Here is a 20,242-nt window from a genome sequence, read left to right on the forward strand (position 1 = left end):
AAATTAGTGGGACAGCGCACACTGGGCGTCACTCCTTTTCATCATAACGAAACCGGAACCATCATACAGCGGTCCGGCCTTTGACAACCTGAAAAATTTAATTTTGTCTGTAGCTGTCAGAAACACTGCAGTAACGCGTCTTTTCCTGCGAAATAAAAGTACCACTTTATCTTTTCTTTGTTTGATCTAGCAAAACTTTTAGTATTATTGTTGAAGGAGGAGAAAGATCGGTCGGTATCTCCCAAGGCAAGACAATCCAATCCATTAACTTGAGTGATATGGGACGTTTGTTGTAACGTTGGTTAATTTTGGAACCTGCGGTCCCCTTTCACTGGTACAGCATGAGGCTCAAGCTAGTTATTAGCTTCGTGTTCCGCGCCCGTGGTTTCCCGGGTTCCCTCTTGCACGAACGTGCTTGCATGAATGGACGCAAACAGCTCGTCGAGTAGGTCGTTGCTGCCGCGGATCCACACCATCATCTGCTCCAGCGGGTAACAGCTGCAGGTAAAACCAATGAAAACGTGCACATCTCTATTGCGTAATAATAATGATAATGATCTTTAATTACTTGGAAGAGCCACGGCACTGCACTTTTCTCTCTTTCTCTCAGCGTGCGGTCACCTAGGCCCATATTCTCACTGGCACTAGTGGGGCCGAAGTATGGGAGGCACTCACTTGATCGAATGACGTTTTAGCGAACGCCGACGTTTCACCGAATGACACTTTACCGAATAGTCGGACGCCGCGAAGCGTCGTTTTCGGGTGGGCCAAATGGGTTCACATTTTTGTAATGAGCCGCCGCAGACTGTCGCCGCGATGCGGCGTAAGCGCAGCGCGGCGGATGGTTTAACGCGCGCCCCGTTATTCGCTAAAAAGTCGATTCGCTCAAATGTCGCTGTTCGCTAAAACGTCAATCGCTCATGTGATATGGACAGGAGGCACTCACTTGATCGAATGACGTTTTAGTGAACGCCGACGTTTCACCGAATGACACTTTAGCGTAAAATCGTACAGAACGCCACTGATTAAGAAGTGTGGTGGCGCCGGACCGGAGGCCTGGCTGGCCGAGCAAGGAACGACATGCGCGGTAAATAAACGTTGAAAAAAAAAAGGAATTGTGTCGCTTGTATGTTTGCACAGCCTTGATGCTGGTACGCCTCAACGGGTGACCTGTTTCTAGATGAGAAATTTAGCCAGGGCAGTACAACCGCTAACCTGGGTTTTTTTTAATGTGCATTACGCAGTAGTGATTACAGGAACGTGTGCCGGTACGAAACTCATCGAGATCGAGATGGGAGGGCGTGGGGATCGAACCCAGAAGGTTCTGCAGCGCTAGCTTTTGCTCCACGCTCCGAGCTAAGACGCATTAGTGGGTATTGATGTCGCTGACCTGTAATAAGGCGGAGCCTTCGGGGGAATAACGGGGGCACGCATTAACCCACGCGCTGCAGTTACGCCGCTTCGTGGCGCCAGTCTGCGGTGGCTCATTACAAAAATGTGAACCCACATGTCTGTGTGTGTTGGCCCACACGTAAACGCCGCTTCGCGGTACCCGACTATTCGCTAAAGTATCGTTCGGTGAACCACCCCCTCAAGAGACTTCGCCTTATTACAGATAACGACTGCAGCTCGGCCACTGATCCCCCTTAATATTTAATCCAATGATGTGCTTATATAGAGATGGCATGGTAAACAGTGCCCTCTATATACCCCCTTAAAAAGAACAGAAAAAACGTGATTGTTATGTACACAGCTGACAAATACAATGACCAGATTGTTAGCATTAACAAAACAGCCCAGAACGTCTACACTAACTATTTACAACCCACTCGGGACGTAGTCTTCATATCTTTATGGCATTCTTCTCATCCACTGGGGCCTGCTATGTAGCGATGGGGTGGCGTCCTGCTTGACTTGCCCTGGGGCTGGTGCTGACTCTGCTGGTGGAAATAGAGCTTCAGCCTCCTGACTTCAGGTGTCCGATGTTTCCTCGCCGCTCCCTGCGTCAGGCCCACATGAGGAGGCTGCAGTAGTGCCCCCGGGTGATGGCGACAATGGCGGCGTCCTCTCCTCAATGTCCATCCCTACGTGAGAATGGAGACTGGATGTAATGTTCTCAACCACTTCCTTGTGTCCCTCCTTGGGCATCCAGTGTCAGCTTTGCTGTGTTTCATTTGTATCCATTTGCGAGGAGAAACAAATTTTTACAAATGCGTCTTTTCACCTTCATCAGTACAGAAAACTTTTGCTGCACCTTGGCCCCCCTCCCCCCCCCCCCATCTTCACAAAATCTGTGGGCTCAATGGTAGAGTTCTTGGCACCTTGTCTTTCATCACTATACCTCTTGGTACGTCGTTGCTGCTCGAAGACCCTCTGCAATGTACACCTGTGACTTGTCGAAGAATTCTCTCTCAGGGAGTTCAACCACGTCCAGCCTGGTCCGTGGTTTCCTTCCATGTAGCAGATATGCCGGAAACTTGCCTGTTGTTGCACGAGGGGGGGGGGGCTCTGTAGATGCTGAGGTACTCCAAGACGGCTTTCTTAATGTGTCTTTGCTCCAGTGCTGGAACCTGGATATACTCCTTGAGAACACAATTAAACCGTAGTATAAAGTAGCCAAACAGTGGTCAATCCCACTGTCCTGTAGGAACTCTTCAAAATACAATGACACAAGCTGACGCCCATTGTCAGCCACAATGCTCTTTAGATAGCCTTCGCATGCTAAAAGTTTCAATAGCACTTTCACCACAGACTGTGACTTTACTGACAACACAAAAAGACCTCTGGCCATTGGCTGTGATAGTCAATCATGGTTACCGCGAACCTGCACTAAGGAGGTGCCCATTCCATTGAACCCACAATGCCCACATCCAATTTTTCCCAGGCTTTTTCAAGCCACTGCACTTGCTGATTCTGTCGACTGTGCCAATTTGTGGAATGAGGCCATTCCACAGACTGGCACAGTTTCTTGTATATAGACGGCGCTGTTCATCACAATGAGGCATGATAAACAGCGCCGTCTATATACAAGAAACTTCTTTGTCGCCACATAATTTCAAAGATAAAAGCGGACGTTTCCTTTTTGTCTCTCTTTCGCAGACTTTGAGTACGAAACGAAGGTCGGGGGACCACATTGTTGGCATTGTGAACAATGCAATCCCCCAGGATTCCGTCGCCAAGTTTTGTGATCCCCACTCATCTCTTTGTTCCCAACGTGTGGCACTCTGCATGTGCCTTGTGGTTTGCTAACCACAGCGTGTGGCTATGATAAACATTGGCGGCACAAACTTGGCTCCAGATCACTTAGGTGCGTGTTCTGGTTGGAGGTTTGAGTGCAGCTCGTTTTTCTCAAATATTTTTCAGCGACTGTCATTGTGTGAAGAAAAAAAAAAACTAATGGATGTATCAGGTTAAATGTCAAGAAATATTTCCAAGCGGTATTTGCTGGAGGTGTGAAAATTGTTGCATTGCCCCTTTAACAGTGCACAGCTTGTGCTCGGTGCATCGCTTTGGAGAATAGACTGCTTCCAGAAAACTTTGCACCAAACGCCACGCGCGTTGCATTATGGGACTTATTTGGCAATGGAGAGGGCATGGTTTTGGTACGGATTCCCTTGTTGGCAAAGTAGTGCATCTTAGCACTGCATAGAAAATAAAGTCAGCACTCAGTGGCTTTGCACCTATTCATCTTTGTGAGAGACCCCGTGGAAATGCGGACCTCGAATAGCCGGCCTGCCTAGGCTTAGCGAGGAGTAGGGCCGGCCACGTCTGAGGCCTTTCTGGTGGTTTGGCTACCATTCCAGAGTTCAGCATGACCCTCCTGGCTTATGGGTAATAAGCCTATGACATTGAGGAGACGATGGAACAGGATAATCGGCCTTGTATACTTCTTCCATGTGCTACTGTAGTCATGTCTACCCGTGCACAAACTCTGGCACGTTGGGAGCGCAGAAAAAAACGTTCCCCAGCATTCCATTTGTATTGGTAGGCAACACCTTTGTATTATAAATTTAAACAAAAGTCACATATTCGAAAATGCAAGCATTGTGTTTAACCCTGGTGCAATGTCGTGAGGTGAGGTTGGCAAATCAAAACCGAAACTTTTGCCAGCGGGATCCCGAGATGCTTTCCACGGCACTATGCCACTCGAATCGCTTAGATTTTGCGAGAGGTCTATTCGATTTTGCAAAAGATCTAGTTCATGTGATTAAATCTTTACGTTTTATCAATTTTTTAGGAATTTATGCTTCTAATTCTAGGCTCTTCTATAGGCAAATAAACAAAAAGTTCATATTGTTCTCATTTTGGCAACGTTGAAACTAGATATGGTTACATTCAAACGAAAATGGTCGTCAACGAGGGCTGCAGCAGCATGCCTGCTTTGAACTGTGCACATTCTGCGTGGGAGGCACCTGTAGCTTTGGTTGCACTACTGCTCTAGAATTATGTTGACCTCCTTTCACGAGCAATGCGATGAGTTGGGCCAGCGCTTTTATCGACTAGGTGCTACATGACCCTGTGATATTCCCTGCACGTGTGCTTTTATTGTTTTATTTTAGTTTTCTTAGTTTCTTACTATTTCTGTAAGTATTCAAGGTGCGAGTTTATTGCACTTTTTTCTTTCTTTTTATATGTATGAACGTCATTTTCCTCTTACTCTCATAAATATCAGTTATAAGTCAGCGCTTGCGTGTGTTCTATGTATTTCCTGTTGTCCTGTCCTTTGTGCACTGTTTTTCATCTTGCTGTCCTTGCACAAAAATTTCATTTCATTGAATTTCAAGGACTTTTAAGTTTTTGTTCAAAACTGCGCAAGAATGGATGAGCTTTGCTGCTGTCACTTTGGAGCTGTATCGCCCTTCGAATTTCAGAGGGACTACAGACTAGAGGATGAACGGGTTTGGATAGTTGACCGACACTTCATTCTTTCCTTTTCCCTAGTTTGTATGATAGAAACATTTTGAAGAGGGCCCAATCGTGATAGAAGACACAGTGCTAGCTAAGAAAGGGCACTTGTCCAGAGCTGAGACGGAAAGGTTGCCGACTGGTAGAAGGATGCCCCTCAATTGTGTCGGTAAAAAACCTTCCACGATCACTCCATATCGGTCAAAAGGGTACTGCTGCCGCCGAAGGATATGTGTAGGGCAGGGGACTTTTAGTACCAAGGAGCATGACTGAAGATTGTTTTCTGGAACAAAATATATGTTTAGTAAAAAAGTTTTAAATAATAAAACATTTTAGTTTGATAGAAGTCTTGGAAGATAGGGTAAAAGGCGACCAGAGAGGCCCCATCCCCCTAAGTGCTGGCTCTCTCATTTCGCTTAATAAAGGTAGAAACATATTCTGAAAACAGCCTAAGACATAACTTGAGACCCTTGGGCAAGATCGTTAAGTATCCCATTCCATAGATGAATGAAAATTTCCTGAAAGCCTCATTAACACAAAATAACGGCGCAGGCGTGAGATTGTTCTTGCGAAGATGCTGACGGCAGCACCACCACCTGCTATCGTCGTCTCCTTTATATATCGACTATAGTCACTGACAAGGTAAGAACGGCAAGGAAGTTGTCCCACCTCCAGCGCAAGCTTCCTACCTTCAATTCGCTCCAACGTCACGTGCACCTTGAAGACATGCGCACATTCGAAGCGAGTGGCGGAAGGCATGAATGTGCTTGCTGGAGGTCGGGTATTCGAAGGACATGCCCTACTGTTCTCCTTTTGTCAGTTACTACTGCTGGTGTTGTCTGCTTTGCAGTTCAGTAGCATCGTTTCCTATCATACTCAATAATGCGCGTCTCTGCCTCAGGGCAGAAACAAAAAATGTTCTCTGATTGTATATGTGTATGCACATATGTGTGTGGTGCATTTGTGTATTTTTTAAAATATTTTGCCCTACCTCTATCTCTTTTTCCCGATACCCTTGTCTATGCTACCCTACCTTCCCCTTTTTTCCCTTTTTCTTCAAGCAGCGTAGCAAGCCGGCGCATAGCACTTGTCGACCTAGCTATATCTCAAATAAATGCTTATTTTCTTTCTCTCTCTCTCTCTGATTGGCTGCTGTCACTCAAAATGTCTCCGAGTTGTTGGAGTTGCACATTCATTTCGATGGGGACCCTATCACTATAGCACCTGGGATGTGTCTTCACCTGGCGTATTTACCACTTCATAAAAAGTGGTCCTTCAATTTCCGCCCGACGACGTCACTGAAGTGTCATGCCATTGCAGCCCCTGGCAGTTTCACAGCAGTGGTGGTGGATGTTGCAGACGGATGTCTCGTTGCAGGTTGCTCTCTAGCTCGACAGTCCGCGGACGCTTTGGCAGAACGCCGTGACGACAGCGTCGCTTGTGTTCTCTCGTGCGTTTTTTTGTAACTACTACGGCCAACCACCGGGATCTAGACATTGGACAGCTTGACACTCTGGCTTTTGTGACCTCATTTGTTGCCACTTTGGAACCACTTTCGACACGTGGGTGGAACGGGATGCCAAACACCGGCCGAGGACACATTTCAGGCACCATACTATCACTCATCTTAGCAATTCATGTTGCAGCGTGAGGATCTATAGAACGACTTGTCAGCAACCCAGAATTGCTGGTAAAATTTCACCGTTGGAAGTAGGCCCGAGACGTCTATTTGGGTCTGCTGCGACCATCGAGAACGCCTTTAATGTTTGGCGCAACACGGCACGAGGGAGGAGAGAGCATTGCCCTGCACCTGTCAGTTGACTTGCAGTCTGATCGTTTGAAGCGCTCGCTCGCTTCCTTTTTTTTCTATGGCCCGTGACCTGTCGAATCGTGTCAAGCATTTTTCTGCCATTTTGCTTTATATAACTTTCTTTTTCGTACAACTTTTTTTTTTTAATGCTGTTGCATTATTTCTTGTTTCTCGGCAGGCAAAGAGGGACGCGGTTCTTGCCAAGCTGTTGGACATTATTTTTGTGCTGCTTCGGTAAACACTGCCAGAGGCGATACCCGCTGCTCCGATGGGTGAAAGTGCGCACTTGGAGTACTGTGGCAGAATGCCCACTTCCAGTCTGCATCTAGAGGGAGAGTGGAACGGTGCTTTTCAAGTTGAAGAAGGTAAGCTGACCTCACATTTTTGTCTCAACCAAAGTCGTCAGATCAGTGTATTCAAAAGGCAGTCTGATCGTGGCGGCACAGATAAAAGGACCTTCGTCGGTGTTGAGAGGATGAAAATTGAGGGAATTGTTGCTGGACATTCGAAAAACACCAAACAGAGTGAATAGCGCAAAGAATGAATTATAATCTCTCTGTTTAGGCCACCGTTAAACGCACTTTGACTGCATATCTGTTTAGTGTCGAGCATTGAACGCAACTGCAGATTTTTTTTTGCATTCCCTCTGACAGAGCAAGGTGAAGAGTTTGCCACTCCGGCTTCCTTGGTCTGGCATTCTGGAGATGCAGAAGATCTCTTCAGTTCCCACGGGCACCTTTATGCGGACCAAACCGCATTCGTTGTTGTGAAGAAAGGTCAGCTCTTTTGCACTACTACTCTAGCTGGTACAATATCCATCTCGCGCAAACTTTTCGAAACCCTATTTCATAAGCAGAGCCTTGGCTGGTCGGAAAATTATTTGCCACATCATCCTCTTTCACTCGTCTACCTAACAGTGTGTTCAAGTGCATGCTCAAACTTGTCATGCACTTGACTGCTCAAACTTGCTCTTTCTTCATGGGTGACGCTTGTGTGTTCTTTATTGAACTTCGGTATGCATCCAAACACACTTTGTTGTCACAATACTCTTTCTTTATACTGTGCACAGCGCGTTGGCACAAGACAGACCCTCAGACTACAAAATACAAATTACTGCTTGCTGGTCCTCTTTTGTGCAAATCAAAAGTGAGGCAGCCATTGTTTCTTGCACTGCAGTTACAAGTGAACTGACACAGCATGTTCCAACCTGCACAGCTGTGACTGTAAAGACAGCCACCTCATACAAAAGGCGCTGACAAGAAGTGCGGTCATTGGGAGCTCTAAAATAACCGGAGTGCAGATAAGTTTTGAAGAAACCTAGTATGTACGGTATTTACTCAAATCTAACGCACACTTTTTTTCTGGAAAAATAGGTCCTAAAATTGCTTGCACGTTAGAATCGAGTACGCCCCAAAAATGCACTACCATATCGCCATCGACATTTCAATATGGCCGCTCCATTACGCGCTGAGGTATGGTGTAGCCAGCGCTTAGCGTAGTCGTGTGTTTCTTGCGTTCGTATCAGCATGGAAGTTCCCTCTGCAAAGACACGCCGCGTTCACCATGATGCTGGATTCAAAAGAAAAGTGATATTGTGCGCGGAGAGCAATGGAAATCGGGCCGCATCATGTGCATTTAGTGTTCCAGAAACTTGCTTGCGGGACTGGCGCAAGCAAAAAGAAAGGATTTTGGCCTTCAAGTTTCAAAGATGAAATGCTTTGGGCCGTTGACAGCGATAAGGAGTCATCTGACAGCGATGACGAGTGATACATACCGCCCCACGGGCGCTGCCCTGGACCGGCGTTATGATAACGACCTTGCCGGCGAGAGACGGCGCTGTTCATTTCATCGCAAGAATGACGCATTTAGAATAAACCTTCATTGTTCCAAGTGAGAAAAAGTTTAATTTCTGTATCCAACCTACAAAATCTGGTGCGCGTAACATCGAGATCATCGCATATTTTTTTTTTTTTTTGACCTCGAGAAATGGGTGCACGTTACAATCGAGGGCGTGTTAGATTCGAGTAAATACAGTAGTTTGTTGGACATTGAAGCAGAAAGGACCATGATACATTGCAATGCTACAATGTGCTGCTGAGATTGTTTCTCCATTGCTGTAGTGCTTTCTTCTATGCACAGCATGAAGAAACACATTCACTTAGCTGTTTCGTTTCACAGCTGGGGTATCTAACTTTTTTGTAGACGCATGCTATGTACTATCATTATGGAGCTGTTGCAATGTTTCATTTGACTGGCAGCTATGGCCCTGCTTCCGACCTGGCTTACAGCAACATTTGTGTACTGTCCTCCTGATCAGAGCCAGAGGATGTATGGCCTACTTTAACGGCTGAAAGCGTGCTCCTTGACGACTGCGGCGAAATGTCAAAATTTCCAATGCAACTGGAGGGACTCATGGACACTTCTATTGCAGTAAAGGAAGGTAAGCTATGAAGACCCCACCAGTCACGTCTATCTCAACTTCAAAGACATACCTACTGTAGTACTCAGAGTCATCGCCCATCCCTCTGCCACCTGAAATTTATAAAACAAAATTCCGAGGACGCCTAAGCACTTCTTATGAGTTGCGAATGCAAAAGCATTCTTGGCGCCGAGGGTAGCAGAAGCGGCCGCAGCGCCAACAGGGAGTGCGGCTGTGTGCCGCGCAGATCGTCCCGCTGTGTGTTCGGAGACTTGACAACGATGGGGGATTTCGCCTACACGCAGCGCATTCCTATAAGCACCCCGCCACGTCTTCCTATTACATGCTCCCCCACCGCGCAGGCGCTGCAAACCTTGCCAGCTTTACGACGGCTTCCGTGGCGAAGCATTGAGTTGCTGTGCTTTTCTTTGTTTTTTTTATTTCTGAAGCGCGTTTGCTTTGACCTTGAGCGCGCCCACTGGCTTCCACAACAAAACATCTATGTTGCTGTTTTTTTTTTTTTTTTTTTTTTTTTATTTCTGGGGCGCGCTTTTCTTTACCTTGAGCAGCAGCTTGTGACAAAGCATCTGATATGACGTGTTGCAGCCATTTAGTGTAGTTTTTCGCGGTTCCGGGTTTTTGTCTCATTTTCTTGTGCTTACAGACGCCGCCGGCTTCGCTTCATAAAACAGTTAATGTTTGTGCGTTAAAAGTGGGGTTGGTTATGTTTTGGGTGGGTAAGCAAAAATCACTTAGGAAAGGCTAAAAAACGCCCTTTTTTGTACATATCTAGCACGGCTGTATGGGAGATACGTTAAACCCATAACTCCATTTAGTTTCATTGTTTTATACAAAAAAGGCTAATGATAGAGTGTTTAACTATTGCAAAGTCCGTCGCTTGCTTATACGCGATGAACTGCGCTGATTGGCATAGAGTGCGAAAGATTTTTTCATGAAGGCACGTTTCAAAGACCGCTGTGTTGTCTTTAATAGTAAAAGAGAAAAGAAACAAAAGCGAGTCAACAAGCAAATAGAAAAACCAACCAGGCTCAACAAGCAAGCGACCGAGGGGCGGAAGAAGTGACAAAGAGCGGTGCTGAGGAAGCAGGAAAGACGACGATCGCTTGGGCAAATACTTTGGCATTGGGCCAATTTGGGCGCCTTGTCAGTCACGAGTACAAGCTCTTGCACAACTTTCTTGTTTGGGGCACACATGCCTGCGTCTGTGCATGGCGTGCTATCAACACGGGTTGAGGCGGCGTTGCTGCGTGGCGTGGACAGCATCACAAACACTGAGCTCGAAATGGGTCGCTTTACAAATGTCTGTGTGGCGTTCCTGCAAATCTTTATTTACCCCTTGGCTTTGTCTCAAACATGGGCCAACCTTACCAACCACGGTCGGGACGGTCCGGAGAATGATTGGTTATTCGCGGTGACCTTATTTTGGTGGAGACGGACTTTGAGCTTACGTCTTTGACCTTACACTCCACGGTTACATTTCAGGATATGGGGCGTTGGCTGACCTCGTGATCCCTGAACGGGTTACTGCTTGTGGTAGGATGAATATTCGCAGGTCACGGAGTCCGCGTTGGGGTATTTGTGGCACTTTTTTTTTGGAAATCAATATTCGCTTAAAACGTGGGGTGGGCGATGGCTCAGGGATGGGCAATGACTCGGGATATTATGTTAGACATATTTCATAACAGCAGGGGGTTTGAGCAGGGGCATATTTTGGTTCTAGAAAGTATATTTCCTTAGCTACTTGGAAACTGTTGCATAGTCATCACCGGTTACTTCATCCATGTCTTACTCCTGTTTAAAATAATAAGTCCATTTCCTACCACCTAGCTCTTCATGCTTCCAAATAAAACAATATGAATATAAATTTGTCTTTTTTTCAGAGCTCCTATTGTTCTCTATAATTCATATTGTTTAAAAAAAAAACTAAAATGAGCATGAACTCTCATCTTCATTTTGGAGGCATTGTGACCGTGGTTCCTGAATGACTACTGGCACCTATTTATGCACAGTAGTACTTTTACAACAGCAAGCAGCTGTTGTAAAAGTCGATAACACGTTCGTGCTATCGATGCATGCATGCGCAGTATGGCTTCCGAAAACAAAGAAGTATGATTTCACTACTAGAAGATTTCTCGGACTGTGTACATGAGACGCTTGAAAATAATAAGATAGCGTTTGCCTTGTTTGTGGATTTATCTAAAGCATTCGACACACTCGACCACAAAATTCTATTACGCAAACTCGAAAAACACGGATTCAGAGGTCCTTTTAACAGATTTTTTACAAACTACTTTACAGACAGATTTCAAATGGTCAAAATTAGTCATAACACAAGTGAAAAAGTAAGAATCGAATGTGGGGTGCCGCAGGACGGCACCTTAGGCCCCTTGCTTTTTAATATTTATGTAAACGGCCTAGGATCAATACCGTTGCAGTCTAGAATGTTTCAGTCTGCCGACGATACCGTTTTATTATTACCACATTATGACTACGAGCAAGCGGTTCCTCTTTTTCAGAGTGAGATAAACTTAATAATAGATTGGTTCTCAAGTAATGAAATTTCTCTAAATACCAAAAAAACTAAGCTAGTATGTTTCCGTAACCCTCATAAGCGCATTGAACTTAAGACAAACGTATATCTCCACCTTCATGAGCAAGATCAGTCAATCTGCAGATGTAAGCCATTACCATACGAGTCTTCAGTCAAATATTTAGGTATATTCTTTGATGAGCACATACTTTGGAAACAGCAGTTAGAACATATTACTAGAAGGCTCCGTTTAGTATCCTCGTATATACAGTCAAACCCACTTATAACGATCCCACATATAACGACCTATCGGTTATAACGACCAACTTTCAGAAAATATACGAATTCAAGGCCCTACCCATTAAAATTGGTCCAGATAAAACGACCGTTTTTTAAAGCATCGTACTGTTACAACGAACACAAAGTCTGCTTTCAAAAGAGAAAAAAAAAAACGTGCGCAAAAAACAAAAAGAAAAAGCAAGGAAAAAAAAAAAAAGATTTAAAGAGATTCCAGGCGTGGCGGTAACGCGAGACGCTCAAGGTCATTTTCACAGCATCGCGGCAGGGGAGAAAACAAAACTACAAAAGCAAAAACGTCCTCTCGGGTCGCGTAGTCTGCTCATTGTGCGCGCGCGGGAAGGAGAAGAGGACGAGGGTCAACTCTCCTGCCGTGCTGCGTTCGTTTGTTCGCGTTCGTTCTATGCGAACTGTAGGCAGCTCAAGAAGAGCTCAAAGCTCGCTACAAGTTGGCTAGCCCCATCGCCATTGGTTTCAGTTTGTTTACGTTCGCCATATTGCTATCATGCACATTCTCTCGCGTCTACGGACTCGTGCCTCTCGTTTTAAAATGGAAAAAAAAAATGATCCACCAAGAGGCTTTACTTAAACGAAAGGGCATCATGCTGGCGGAAAAAGATGACAATGGAGCAGCACTGCGTGGCTCAGAATCCCAGCCACCCGACGAGCTCGCAAAGTGTTGTTTGAAAGATGACCCTGCCAGAAGCGACGGCCGCGCACTCGTTCATGCGCAAGAAGCACGGCACTTAAAATGTTTTAGACCAAAGCAAGTATTAATTATCTCTGTAGACAGCGAAGAACCATCGTCGGGCTAGTGCTCGGCATTTATTTTTGTGGTGGAGTGCGTTTCATAAAATCTGTTCTGTGAGGTATGTGGTCAATGTTCATTATTTTACTTGTGCAGTAGAATCGGCAGCAATTTACTTTTTATTTATCTGAAACCTAAATCTGCAGTCGCGTTAGAATTGGGGCCCGTCAGAATCTTGCAGACAGTTTCTTTAAATAAAGAGCTGGCAGAGTGAAACTACCAATACCAGCTTCATTTTCCTTATTTATAATGTTTTAAAGGGAAGTCCAGATATAACGAACTACTGATAAAACGACCACTTTTCGCGGAACTACCACGTTCGTTATAAGTGCGTTTGACTGTATACAAACTAAAAAGTGCATGCTGTGTAAAATTACGGCAGTCTATTTTCAGAGCTCTAGGGGAGTCAATCTTACGGTATGGAATAACGATGTACGGGATTGTTCAGGGTACAAAAGAAAGGGAATTGATAGGGTCATAAAGCATATTGCGAATAACGTTTCATATGGTTCAGTCCATGATGGCTTAGAACTGGAAGAAAAAATGAGGGCACTAGGCATACTCTCATTCGATCAATTTCATAAATATGTAGCAATAACAAGTAATTATTATAAAAATGATTTCAAATACGAGGTTAAGAAAAGAAATCTAAGGCGTACAGAGAGATTTATGTTGCCGAAAGTTTTAACAAATTATGGTAAAAAAGAAAGGAAATATTACATCCCTGCATTATTTAACGCGTTGCCTGAAACTTTAAGTAATTTAACATCCATTCGCGCGGTGAAACTAAAAGTCAAAGAATGGTGTCAAACGCTCGCTGCTGTTACCTGTGGATAAAAAGTTGTAATCGTTTGCATAGTGCACAGTTCTTATGTGTAATGATGTATGCAGTGTTTTGTTTTCTGCCTGGACCCACACAAGCATTTCTGCTTTCGTGGGCCAGTACGCTATCTTGTGTAAAATATTTCTTTTCAGTAAATAAATAAATAAAAAATACCATTATTGAGCCGTAAGGCAATGTTTCGGTTTGACTGGTGACTACGGCTCTGCTTCTGACCTGACGTGCAGCAATACATGTGTGCATCTGTGCTGTCTTTTCCAACAGAACCAGGGGACGTACCACCCAGTTCAACAACCGAAAGTGTGCTCCCTGACGATTACGGCACTACGTCCGAATGCCCGCCGCAACTGGAGGAACACAAAGACTGTGCCATTGAAGTCAAGGAAGGTAAGCAATAGAGACTGCAGAGGAGGCGCATGCCCTCTCCCTCTTTTACCCCACCAAATTCGTTGAAATGCCTGTATGTAACAAAAATGGTGCCTCTTTGAGATGGCACCATTAGATCGCTCTATAAACCATTTCATATAGCAAATTTTTGGATCCAAATCCAAAAAGTTTGCTGTATGGGATGGTTTATGGAAGGATCTTAGGGTGAAGGTGTCAAGGTGAAGCATGTTTTACCCCTCTGCTTCCTTGCCTCTTTCACTACCTGCAGCCAGAGCTAGAGGAACGGCTGGCACATGGTAGGATTTTCTTTGCACAGCCTCAGCACATACAAACTGATCACAGGAGCAGCGACGGCAGTATTTGGAGAAAGCCATGAGTGCCATGACCATGAGTGCAGCGCACGATTCAGTGTATCGAATGCAGTGGCTGGTGCAGTTCGATACAGGTGCACAAGGCTTCCTTTACATAGAATTTTCAAAGGGATGTCTTGACTTTTCGAAATAGACAATAATTAGAATTACCCAGTTTCAGTATAATTGGGCTCGACACTACCAGTGTGCCCATACATGTTTTGGTGGTGGGATTCGCTTATGAGACGGTTTTGTATTTGAAGGTTCTAACATTTTGCACTGTAAAGTGTGTTCTAGTAGCTACATGTTCTCTTTTGAAGTTGGTACCACACTTCTAGGAAAAGGTAAATTACCTCTTTCTTGTCTATCCCTTTTAAACAACCGTGGGAATTCAAAGTCAGTTGGAGAATAAATACTGGTGTGTTCTTTAATCCAAGTGGCTTTAGTTCAGTTTTTGTGCATTGCAAATGAAAGTTTTGGTATAAAATTTTTTACCATTGGATGCGTGCAACAAAACAGTGGTCCCTCGGTGCTGCTCCTAGCAGAAGCATTTCGCTTAAACATCGTGCAGCAGCCGACCTTCGTTTCTAATCAATGGCACTACACAAAACGTTTGGAGCTACAGCTGGCTCTCATTTTTTTTAGACAACTTGCAAATTAAAAACATAAATCACCTCCATGCGCTGGCAAAAATGGCCGCAATCACTTGTATACCAACACACCCACTTGATCTGCTAGCGAGTGAAGAGCAATCTCTTAATAACACGAGTGAAAAATGCTTCTCTTGGAGATTTTACCTATTACTGGCACTTGTAAATGTCGTCCTGTAGTGATTTTCGGACCATCAAGCACACAAGCGCTTTGTACCGGCATATTTGTGTAGAGGCAAGGGTAAGAAATGTGGAAGTGTGTTGTTGCTGCCACTTAATACTGCAAGAGACATGATTAAATTCGAGCTCTGCTCAGGTCATGTGGGTCAAAGAACATGAGAGCACGTACAGAGCAACGCTGGATATGATTGTGTTTTTTTTTAATGTCGAGGTGCAAAACCTCTACTGCGACGCGAGATCAACAAAATGCGGCCAGGGAAAGGTGCAGACGCAGCCAAGACGCTGTGGACGCATTAGAAGTCGGTGCAGACGGCACTTCCCTATGCGACAAAACTTGGACATTGGTGCAAACCAGATGACAATTAGGCAGAGCGGTATGCTCCCTTTAGGTGTCGCACACTTCCGACACAGCACTATTCAATTTGAATTAAATTTGAGCTGAAATTTTACTTTTCACAGATCTGTATTAAGCACGGGCCTGGACAAGAAAGGGTAACCAGACATTTAGTTGCTTGCAACAGATGCAAAGAAGCAATGTTTCCTAACCTGATTACAAGAAAAAACTTGAGACAGATGTTGCTGTTGCCAAGGGCATGCCCTCCACACATTATTGACGAGAACTTGTGTGTGGAGTATGTTTAGTGTAGCCCAACCAAACCCCCTAAAACAGTTCAAAATCACAATTTCTCCTTTTAGTTTAACTCTAATAAATAGAGCAAGCAGAGTTGTGCAGACATCAAAGTGCTTGTGACATGTCTGGAACTGTTCTTCCTGCAAGGCCTGTGACTTTTCTTGTTTCTGCTCCAGTATGAGAGCGAAATTTATTCTATGTATCTCTCCAACAGAGCCAGCTGATGTAGAATGGCGTTGCTCCGACTACGAAGAGGGCAGCAGCTCTTCTGCCCAAGAACGGTGGGACCAGGGACAGCAGGAGGAACAAGATGGGCCCAAGAGCAACGACTGCCGCTTCTGCCCTTTCTCCAGTCTTTCCAAAAGTAGAATCACGGTGCACGAAAGGACACACACGGGAGAACGGCCCTTCACCTGCAACCACTGCCAGATTGCATTCACTACCAGGCGGGGCTTGATTGCTCATGCAAGCACTTTTGGAGACAAAGAACACTTTAAATGCTCTGCGTGCTCGCGTGTATTTCTGCAGAAGGATCGCTTGCTTGCTCACGAGAAGATCCACGCGCGTGAAAAGCGTTACAAATGTGACACTTGCGGCAAAAGATTCCAATGGAAAAACGGCTTCAGACGTCACCAGGACGTACACATGAATGCAAATCGCATTAAATGTGCGACATGTTCGCGGACATTTCGGTCGAAGCAGAACTTGAAGATGCACCTCGTCCGCAACATCTGCAGGGAGGTGAATGCTCTTGATAGTACTGATATACTAGATATAAGGCCTTTTCAATGCTCCAAGTGCCCCAAAGCTTTCAAAGAAAAATGCCACTTGGCATCTCATCAAAAGTCTCACATGAGTGAAAGCCTCTTTAAATGTCCCAGATGTCCCAAAGCATTTCAGATTGAGTCTCATATGACTGCTCATAAGATGACAAGGCCTTTTAAGTGCCTCACCTGCCCTAAAGCGTTTCATTCAAAGTGTGGCTTGATAGACCATGAAAGAGTTCACATGACTGAAAGACCCTTTAAATGCCCTGCGTGCCCCAAAGCATTTCGAACAAAGTCTCATTTGACTGGTCATAAGCTAACTCACACAAAAGAAAGGCTCTTCAAATGTGCCTACTGCCCTAAGGCATTTCAAACAAAGTATAATTTGACTGCTCATAAGGTAACTCACACGGATGAAAGGCCCTTTAAATGTCCCATCTGTCCTCAAGGGTTTCGAAGGAAGCGTACCTTGACATATCATAAAATGGTTCACACGGGTGAAAAGCCCTTTCAATGTAATTTTTGCAACAAAGGCTTTCGAAAAAAATGTTATTTGTCTGCTCATGAAAGAATCCATGACAACCGTAAATAAAGAGGTTGGCTGTACAAAGAAAGGTCCAGGAACAGTCGTCAAGAGTCAGGCACACGGATAAGAGGCAAGTTAAATGTGGCATCTTCCCTTGAGCCTCGAGCATTGTGAAGGAAGTGGCGATTCACTTTGTGAGAAGATGGCTTTTGTAGATAGAAAGCAATAAACTCCACCCACGTTAAAAAAAAAAAAATTCTAAAATGGCAGTTAACCGAAATTAAAAAGCTTTCGTTGATGACACCCTTTAAACGTCCCACTTGGCCTAAAAGGTTATGTACAAAGTAAACCTACTGATAATGAAAGGACTTGCATGGGTGAAGTACTCTTCCCTTTCCCTCTCGGAGAGAGAGATTAGCTTCCTGCGAGGGTGGAAAGTCCCCCAGCCCACACGGCACTAGAGCTTAAAGGTTTGGAAAAACAGTGGCAAACAAAAACAACCCCGGAAAGCCACCCTCTGTTCTTATTCTCGTCTTCTGTTCTTGCTTGACCCTCTGGTGCTCTGGTCCGTCCTGCGCCTTCCCCAAGGAATTCCAATGACCCCCCCCCCCCTTCCCCCGCTCTCCGCCGCAACCCCCAACAGCACAAAGCGACGCGAGGTGTCATCCACGAGAGAGGCGACACAGACCAGACCACACCGTGGACCAGAGTTTCGACTGCCCGCTGTGCTCGCCCCGCAACGGTCTCCCTGTGTTTCTTACACCTCCACTCATCCCTCTCCCACCTTTCCCCATCGCCTCCCCAAGTCGAGCTCTGAGCGGCGAGCCGCCCCAGTAAATCTCTAGTTGCAAGTCGAAAGCTGTGTCGTCTGTTTTGTCCTCTTGTGTGTTTCTTTCGTTTTAAGTCAATGCCTCACCTTCTCTAATTCATTTTATAGCCCCTTCTCGTGGCAAATAGCCAACGATCGCCGAGCGGATTCCTGTGTCTTTTCAAGATGCCAACGAAATTCGCTTGTGCCCCTGGTAGATCTGAAGCCAGTGGAGAGCTCACCAGGCGGCTTAAATCAATCCGTCGGAAAGGGGCTGAGCTCATCGAGCGACCTGAAGAAGTTTTCTGCGCTTCATTTTTTTTTCGAGGAGTTCAATCTGTTCCCGCTCGCAATAGTTCAGTTTCGATATTTGCATTTGCGATGTTGGGGCAACCATGAAGGCAGCTGCACCAGTAGTACCTGACAATAGAAGTTATGAAAATAATGCGGTGTTGTTACAAGCTTCAATAAGAGCTGTTCGAAGGTCGGCAAAGTGATACATGGCGGTACCGAGGCGTTGACATTCTGGGCAAATGGACGGAGTTGCGATCAAGATGCGTAAAAAGTCAGTTTTACTTGGGGGCATGCTTATCATTCTGCGGGAAGGATACGTCAATTGGTTGCCTCATAAGCCAAGGCAATAAATATGAGCCGCTCTTGTCCAGCATGGTGTACGCGGGGCTGGTGGTGAGTCTTCGGAGGGCAGCAGGGGTGGTGAGAACAGATGGAACAGTGCCAGCTAGCAGACCAGCTACATCTGCTGCATTGTGTGCCCCAGAGCAGTCAGAAGCTTAGAATCCCAAATCTGCGAGCGCTTGTTATTTGCAAGGGAAAGGGGTGATTAAACAAAGGGCCATTTGAATGCTCATAAAAGATGAATGAAAGGCTCTTCAATGATCATGAAGGACTTTAAGACAATAATGGCCTGTAATTGTGGAACATGTGAGACAGTTTGGAGATAGAGATGGAGCAAGGAGACATTGCTCTTTGGAATATACCATACTAAAAGACAAACAGATATTTTAAATTGTTTTTTTGAATAGTGACAAGCACTTATCATCTTGTCGGGAATGTATTTTATGAGATAAGTCTTATCTCGAAATATGGACTTCAAAACTTAATAAAATGGGTCTGTGCAACTTGTTTTGCTATTAACTCGGAATGAACTATTTACACTGCTATTGTATGGAAGCCATCTCTCCCCTTCCACTCATCCAATCTTCATATATTTTTTTTCGGGTAGGTGAATGTGCAATGTTTGAAGTAAGGGCTATAAACATGGTAAATATGACATCAAGCCTTTTTTTAGATGCCTTCACTTTCTGCAGTAAGTAGTCTTGAAACAGAAATATTTAAGTGTTATACAGAAAAACTTGTATATCGTCATTAAAATGGCAATTTGGGCTAGCTGGTTCGCTATGCACACCGTTATTTGGTGACACAAGAATTTTGGCTAGGTATTCCAATCGGTAATTTAGGGAGCTACACGAGGCATTTGAAATAAAAGAAAAAAGCATAGATTGTATTAATGATGCATATGCGTCATAATCGGCGAAAGAGCGCGTGCTTTTGTGAAAGGATCAGCACCCGATGTAGGAGTGACTGTATTTTACCATGAGTATATGAGATAAGTTTTCAATAAATGTTAGTTGGGAGTGCACCCTGTTTTCGTCCCCTTATTGTCCTTGTGTAGTTTCGGCGCTTTGAACAAGCTATAAATCATCCTAGAGCTTTCACATATACCTTTTTGTGCAGAGCTTTCGATTTACTGATGATATGTTTCGTTTTTGATATCAGTATTTCGTTTTGACTCAATGCTTCCCATAATAATATGCAAGTTCTTTCAATATTAACGAAAGTAATTAGGCTGCATCTACACCAAGTATGATCCTGCATCTACTCCAAGTATGATCCTGCATCTACACCAAGTATTAGGCTGCATTAACACCAGCTACACAAAGTATGATCCTGGGTGGCGTGCACAGCCGTGCACGCCACCCAGGATCAGATTTTTGTATGCAAATAAATATTATTATTATTGTTATTTGTAGTCAGATTGTAAAGAAGATAAGTTATGCAAATTTCGTGTAGATTGTATGAAGTTATTTAATTAAAAAAAGAAAGCTCTAGAAGCAGTGTTGCCCGCTTAATAAAGTATTTGCTCGTAATAAATGTTTTTTTTTTTAAATAAGGTGACAACTGAATCCTCACCTTTAATGACTGTATGATAAAATGCCGCCATTGCTACTTTCACTTCGCTTGCTTTCCTTTTCACATTTCTCTGCTTGGGTTTGCAGAGCTCTGGCAACTCT

At 44.7% G+C, this 20,242-nt stretch overlaps 1 protein-coding gene across 2 annotated transcripts; it reads left to right on the top strand.

The window, feature by feature from the left end:
- The first annotated feature begins 243 nt into the window (after nt 1-243).
- On the top strand, nt 244-19,595 carry LOC8039102 (zinc finger protein OZF). Of its 2 annotated transcripts, XM_029973744.2 has the most exons (7): nt 272-504; nt 1,976-2,088; nt 6,894-7,080; nt 7,369-7,491; nt 9,033-9,155; nt 13,896-14,018; nt 16,044-19,595. In XM_029973744.2, exons 3-7 carry the CDS (start codon nt 6,984-6,986, stop codon nt 17,186-17,188), a joined length of 1,611 nt encoding a protein of 536 aa, XP_029829604.1. In that variant the 5' UTR covers nt 272-504; nt 1,976-2,088; nt 6,894-6,983; the 3' UTR covers nt 17,189-19,595. The 2 variants fall into 2 exon arrangements, with proteins under 2 accessions (XP_029829601.1, XP_029829604.1); XM_029973741.3 differs by lacking the exon at nt 1,976-2,088 and having other exon boundaries at nt 244-504.
- Nucleotides 19,596-20,242: the final 647 nt, after the last annotated feature.

Source organism: Ixodes scapularis, unplaced genomic scaffold (assembly GCF_016920785.2).
Source record: "Ixodes scapularis isolate PalLabHiFi unplaced genomic scaffold, ASM1692078v2 PGA_scaffold10__122_contigs__length_95168666, whole genome shotgun sequence".
Classification (NCBI taxonomy): domain Eukaryota; kingdom Metazoa; phylum Arthropoda; class Arachnida; order Ixodida; family Ixodidae; genus Ixodes; species Ixodes scapularis.